This window comes from Pangasianodon hypophthalmus, chromosome 7, assembly GCF_027358585.1.
Source record: "Pangasianodon hypophthalmus isolate fPanHyp1 chromosome 7, fPanHyp1.pri, whole genome shotgun sequence".
Taxonomy (NCBI): Eukaryota; Metazoa; Chordata; class Actinopteri; order Siluriformes; family Pangasiidae; genus Pangasianodon; species Pangasianodon hypophthalmus.
The window spans coordinates 180001-187500 of NC_069716.1; the positions used below are offsets into that span (position 1 = coordinate 180001).

Genomic DNA, 7500 nt, shown 5'->3' on the forward strand with positions numbered 1-7500 from the left:
TGCCTGTCACACTGAAGACACACACACACACACACACACACACACACACACACACAGACAGTGACAGACAGAATGATGGGGGCTAGGGTGGAGGACAGAGAAAGAAAGAAATAAAGTAATCGATCATTGTGATATTCTTCCACAGGATTGAAATATTCTCGTGTGTATAGACATGTCAGACAGACAGACAGGCCAACAGACAGGCCAAATCTGTCTGTCTGTCTGCAAATCTGTCTGTCTGTTTGTCTGCAAATCTGTCTGTCTGTTTGTCTGTATGTCAGTCTGTCTAACATTTATTTCTTGATGGAAAATGTTTTGCACTGAACAAACAGGAGAGAAGAAACATGAACACGTCAGCGACTCTGTCTCTACTACTACTGCTAATAATAATAATTATTATAATAATCCATCCATTCATTTTCTGTACCGCTTATCCTACACAGGGTCGCGGGGAGTCTGGAGCCTATCCCAGGGGGCACAAAGCAGGGGACACACTGGACGGGGTGCCAACTCATCGCAGGGCACAATCGCACACACACACACTACGAACAATTTAGAGATGCCAATCAGCCTACAGTGCATGTCTTTGGACAGGGGGAGGAAACCAGAGTACCCGGAGGAAACCCTCGAAACATGGGCAGAACAGCAGAATATGCAAACTCCATGCACACAGGATGGAGGTGGGACTTGACCCCCCAACCCCGGAGGTGTGAGGCAACAGTACTAACCATCAGGCCACCGTGCCCCCTAATAATAATAATAATAATAATAATAATAATAATAATGATGATGATGATGATGATGATGTTGTTGTTGTTATGTGTGTGTGGGTGTGTGTGTGTGTATGTGTGTGGGTTGCCGTGGTGTGTGTGCATGTGGTTGGAGTTTGTTGTGTTTGGCTTGCTGTAACACTCAAAGCGCCAACACACACTGCTGTTAGGCACGGATTAGCCGAGACATGACAAAATGGAACCAATCCATCCATCTCTCTCTCTCTGTCCCTCATTCCTCTATCTCTGTCTCCCGGTCTCTCTATCCCTCTCTGTCGCTTGTTCTTCTCTCTCTCTCTCTCTCTCTCTCTCTCTCTCTCTCTCTGCTTAATGGAATCATCTGTATCTGATAATGGGCTGTAATTCTATTACTTTTCCTCAGCATCCTGAGGGGCAGCGCTTCAGCCAGACACACTCGCTCTCTCGCGCTAATGTCCCCACTTCCTGTCGTACAAATGGACCAGAGAGAGAGAGAGAGACTGATAATCCGTGACCATTACAAGACAGCAAGTTTGTTATTTATTATTATTATTATTATTATTATTAGCTATTCAGTCATTAGTCAGTCATTCAGTAAGCTCTTTATCCTGGTCAGGGAGGCAAGGAAACTGGAGAACCCAGAGGAAACCCACACAGACATGGGGAGAACATGTGAAACTCCACAACTGAACTCACGGTGGAACCCTGGAGCTGTGAGAGAGTAATGCTACCGATTATCATTATTATTATTATTATTATTATTATTATTATTATTATTATTATTATTGGTTGGAGTTTTGCTTGTCTTTAATGTTGCCTCGTGTTGCCTACAACCACTAAAAGCCACAGAAAACACCCCCTCAGTTTACAATTTCAGCTCGTCAGCTTGGAGTCATCTTCTCTACAACAGTTTCTTCCCTGTTTATGGAGTGATGTCAAATCAACATGGCTGCTCATGCTGTGCACAGTGTAAAGTCCCTCTTCTCTACTTTTAAACGAGTTTATAGCCATATTGGCTTTAGATACTCGGTTAAATCTATAAAACTGACCGTACTAATCATTGTTCTGAGAAGCTACTCATCAACATTATTCAATTTATTTGTATAGTGCTTTTAATAATGGACATTGTCACAGAACAGCTTTACAGAAATATATCAATTCAGGATATAAATTTTAAATTTATAAGTTTATCCTATGAGCTTAAATGATCTTATTATCTTAAATTTATAGTTATCACTACTGTTAGCCAGTTAGCTTGTTGCTAAACTACTCACTATTGCCCACTGGCTAGCATGTTGCTAAGCTACTCACTATTGTCCACTGGCTAGCATGTTGCTAAGCTTCTCAATATTGCCCACTGGCTAGCATGTTGCTAAGCTTCTCAATATTGCCCACTGGCTAGCATGTTGCTAAGCTTCTCAATATTGCCCACTGGCTAGCATGTTGCTAAACTACTCACTATTGCCCACTGGCTAGCATGTTGCTAAACTACTCACTATTGCCCACTGGCTAGCATGTTGCTAAACTACTCACTATTGTCCACTCGCTAGCATGTTGCTAAGCTTCTCACTATTGCCCACTGGCTAGCATGTTGCTAAGCTTCTCACTATTGCCCACTGGCTAGCATGTTGCTAAGCTTCTCACTGTTGTTGCTGTGCTGCTATTTCAGTCCAGAATGTTCCTGGATATTTGAAGGTCAGTACAGTAGAACAGAGCCAGTAGCCACTCAGGCCTGGAACTGTAAACGTGTGCTTAAAGTAGCTTTTTATGGCTTCACGTGCTCTGACAGAGCAAACAAAACACACACTTTCACAGAGGCATCCAACATCCACAGGAGGGAAATGATTTTAATACAACTTGCACATTACCCTCATCACTGTTTAATATCGTAATAAAATAAATAATAAATATCAGTTTTTCCTCCTCTGACAAGAATTTTAAAGGAGATAGCTCTTGTTTGGACATCGTTACAGCACAGCTAAACATTTTCTGTCTGTGTCGTTATACAGGTCGTTTGGATTGGAGCAGTGTGTTCTGTGTCATTAATATATGGTGAAAAAATGGTGTATATATAAATAAAGTGTTGCTGTATTGGACATGATATATCTCTGAAGCAGATGGATGATGCGACACCTCCTCACATCTCCGTCTGTTACACTCTTCCTTAAAATCATGTTTATGTGTGTGTGTGTGTGTGTGTGTGTGTGTGTGTGCACGTGCATGCAAGTGTGTGTGTGTGTGTGTGTGTGTGCATGTGTGCATGTGGTGTGTGTGTGTGTGTGTGCATGTGTGCATGTGGTGTGTGTGTGTGCGTGTGTGTGTGTGTGTGTTGTAGGATGCACTGATAGACAATATGTCCATTCAATAAGGTCCAGAAAAACTCCATGGTGATATAATGATGGAAATGAGTGTTTAGGGAAATAGAGACACTTTTATTAGAACACACGGTTCTCCTGCGCTGCTGTCGTTCTTACAGATCTGTTCTGTGGTTAATTAAAGAACCGTGGCTCTCATCCACAGGGTTAGATACACTGAGTAGATCACACAATCATCACACACCATCACACGCTTCTGTCACAGTGAAGGGAATGAGTCATTAAGAAATACGGAGACTAGCTTGTTAAAGCTAGTCAGTGTTCCTTTGAGTCAATTAGCTAGCGTGATGACGAGGTGTTGAGTTCCGTCAGCCAATCAGAACCAGGTAACTGCAGGAGAGCAATATCACCTACCGAACCCAGAACGTCACCTACCGAAATCAGAACGTCACCTACCGAACCCAGAACATCACCTACCGAACCCAGAACATCAACTACCGAACCCAGAACGTCACCTACTGAACCCAGAACGTCACTGTAACCTGGGTGGGGCTCTCACAGGTGCTTTATTAAGGATGATTTCAAGGAAGACCACATCCACTATACTGACCATCTGTCTCCCTCTCTGTCTGTCTCTCGCTCGCTCTTATTCTCCCTCTCTCTGTCTCTCTCTCTTCCTCTCTCTCTCTGTCTCTCTCTCTTCCTCTCTCTCTTCCTCTCTCTCTCTGTCTCTCTCTCAGGTTAGAGCAGTAACTGGTGTAGTAAAGGACAGAATGCTCTTTATCTCTCAGCTGAAGGACAGTATTAATAACAGCGCCGCACGACTGCACAGTTTCACACTATACAGAGGAACCTGGAGCTCTTTATGTTCTGTTTTGTGTGTGTGTGTGTGTGTGTTATTTCCTGCTGTTCAGAAGTTGGTTGGAAAATATTTATAGGCCTCAAACTTACGCATAAGGACTTGTGTCTCTTACTGGCTGACACCTTACTTCTCATCTGCATAAAGATTAAGAATGACATTGCCTAGCTCCACCCACTTCACTTCACAGACAGCATCACACTGATGCCAGATACAGTCCACGTCTGTAGAGAATTTGGGAGTCGTGAGTTCAAATCCCAGTACCACCAAGCTGCCACTGCTGGGCCCTTGAGCAAGGCCCTTAACCCTCAACTGCTCAGTTGTATAACTGAGATAATTGTAAGTCGCTCTGGATAAGGGCGACTGTCAAATGCCATAAATGTAAATGTAAAATGTAGAATTTCATTGGATGATTCTCTCAATAAGGGCGGAGCCAGATAATGTGTGTGTGTGTGTGTGTGTGTGTGTCTGTCTCAGTGGGAGAGCAGAAGGGGATCATGGGAACTATTTTCCTACCGTTCTCGGGGTGTTCGATCTCTCCGATGCTGCCGTCTGGAGTCGTCCTCTCGTAGTGATCCTCGGGCAGCGCCAGCGGTCCGATCCTCGGCCCTGAAGAACTTTTACTGCTCGGTGTTTCTGATTCATCCAATCCGCTGTCGTAGTAACTGTGCTGGGAGGAGTCCTGCAGATCCTGTGCCTGATTGGCTGTTGAGAAGGTCACACGGCGGTGCGGCAGCTGTGATTGGATACAGGGGAAAAGGAAATGGTGTTATATACAGCTTTATATTTCCTGTTATATTTATGCCTGTGTGTAAAAAGCCATCAGATATCTGAAACACTCTCTGCAAATACTATATATCTCTAGTTTTAGGTGTATAAATATATTTTATTAAACTGATGTAGAAATGGTCAATTTTGGTTATTTTCATTCTTGCTTAACAAACACAGCAGAAAATACTCAGTGTGTATAAATACATCTAAATCCTCGCTAGCTCAGTGCGAGTTTCTAACGATTACACGCTGTAGTGACACAGAATCGGTTCAGTCTGTAATCAGACAGCGGCTGTCAAAATGTCCGCCGTGCTCCTGCTCCGTCACATCATCATCAAAACAGAGAAGAGCGCTTACACACTCTGTATACATGACAGAGCACAATGTTTTAAAATGTTTAAATGAGTGAATAAAACTTTAATAAGAACAACAGAACAGAAGTGACTGAATAAATCAGCAACTATTTCGCCCCGACGTTCGTGAGATCAGTGGAGTGAAGAGACGACGATGAGGCTCGTGTTTAAACGCTGTGAGAGAAAAAAGTCAGAATTTCACCATGTGAAGTTTTCATAGGCCAATACACACACATACACACATACACACACACACACACAATATTTTAAACACTTTTCCTTGGTTGCCGTTTCGGATCTACAGAAACAAATCTAATACAAATCCACTATAAATCAACACACACAACACTAATGCTGAATTTCTGGCACGTTTAATGAATAGCCACAGTGACGGTGTGTAATTTGGGATTTTAGACAACGGTGATAATCTGTGATTTTCTCACTGAATCAAAGATGTCGGCCATTTTATCTCCTCACTTTAGGAAAAATTTTCTCAATACAATCAATCCTCTATCACCTGCACACACACACACACACACACACACAGACACACATGCACACCATGCTGGCAGAGCTTATTGAGCAGAGCAGTACGTGTGTGTTAAACACACTGTGAGGCAGAACACACTCCGTTACAATGGAAACAGACAGCTCACAAATTGGCATCCGGAGTGAGACAAAGACCTACACACACACACACACACACACACACACACACACACCCTGTCCCTCAGCTCCTCCTCTCCAGCACTAATAAATCTCTTTCTCCCGCTGTGAGAATCTCCACACGCTAAACTGCTTTTAACCTCCACACTGAATTAGAGCTCTGAGCGCATGTCCACCTACAGCATACACACACACACACACACACACACTCATACATAAAAGGAAAAGAATGGAGACAAAATGAGTAGGCTAGAACTTAGACAAGGCGAAAGCCGGCATATGTGTGTGTGTGTGTGTTTGGGGGGGTGTTGGTTAAAAAGCTCTTCTCTTCTTCATGTTCTACTGCTGTTTCCCTCCAGCTAAAACAGCACTAACCCAAAAACTCCTGCTTGTCTCTCTCTCTCCTCTCTCTTTATCTCTCTCTCATTCTGTCTCTCTCTCTCTCTCATTATGTCAGGAATGACAGCGATGCCAGGGGTCTGGTGGAGAAGAGCACTCGAGAGACTGAAGTACCTGTTCACAAGAGGCAGAGACAGACAAAGAGAGACAGACAGGGTTCTACTACTAGACTAGGGTTCTACAGGGTTCTAGAGTTCTACACAGAACCTTTAAGGGCTCCCCAGAGGGAAATATTAAGAGAGCATATACAGTCAGGTCCATAAGTATTTGGATAGTGGCACAATTTTCATAATTCTGCCTCTGTACACCTCCACAATGGATTTGAAATGAAGCAATTCATTCACCGAATGCTGAGTTTCCTCCCTGGAGATGATTTGCCAGGTCTTTACTGCAGCTGCCTTCCGTTGCTGCTAGTTTGTGGGTCTTTCTGCCTTCAGATTTGTCTTCAGTAACTGAAAAGCAGCTCAGTTGGGTTGAGGTCATCAGCCATTTAAGAACATTTAATTTCTTTGCCTTAAGAAGCGCTTGGGTTGCTTTCCTGGTATGTTTTGGGTCTTTATCCATCTGTATTGTGAAGCGGTGTCCTCTCAGATTTGCAGCATTTGAGCAGAAAGGAGCTCTATATGCTTCAGAATTCATCCTGCTACTTCTATCAGCAGTCACATCATCAATAAACACCAGTGACCCAGCCATACATGCCCATGCCATAACACTGCCTCCACCATGTTGGACAGATGATGTGGTATACTTAGGAACATGAGCTGTTCCTTTCCTGCTTCATACTCTTCTCTTCCCATCATTCTGGTACACGTTAATCTTTCATCAGAACTGGTCAGACTTTTTTTAGAGGTTTTTTGTTTTTTAGCAAAGTCTAATCTGGCCTTTCTGTTCTTGAGTGTTACCAGCGGTTTGCATCTTGAGGTAAACCGTCTGTATGAACATTCATGAAGGCTTCTCTAGATTGTAGACTTTGTCAATGATACGCCTACTTTCTCCAGAGTGTTCTTGACTTGGCTTGATGTTGTGAAGGGGTTTTTCTTCAACAAGGAAAGAATTCTGCGATCATCCACTTTAGTTGTCTTCCGTGGTCTTCCAGGCCTTTTGACGTTGGTGAGCTCGCCAGTGCTTTCTTTCTTTTTAAAAAATTTACCAAATTGTTGATTTGGCGCTCCTAAAGTTTCTGCTCTCTCTCTGATAGGTCTGTTTTGTTTTTTCAGCCTAATGATGGCCTCCTTCACTTGCATCAATACCTCTTTGGACCGCATAGTGAGAGTTCCTATGAATAGATACCAAATGCAAATTCAATGCTTGGAATAAATCCAGACCTTTTATCTCCTCAATTTGTCAAGAAGTAACGAGGAAACAGGCCACAGTTGGCCATGAAACTG

General features: G+C 43.2%; 1 protein-coding gene across 3 annotated transcripts in view; it reads right to left on the reverse strand.

Moving 5' to 3' along the window:
• Nucleotides 1–7500, reverse strand: part of pcdh1b (protocadherin 1b) — a 97464-nt gene that overhangs the window by 27515 nt on the left and 62449 nt on the right. For all 3 annotated transcript variants that reach the window (XM_053235330.1, XM_053235332.1, XM_053235331.1), the window contains exon 4: nucleotides 4440–4659. In XM_053235330.1, the coding sequence (XP_053091305.1) occupies nucleotides 4440–4659 (220 nt within the window). The remainder of the gene's footprint in view (nucleotides 1–4439; nucleotides 4660–7500) is intronic.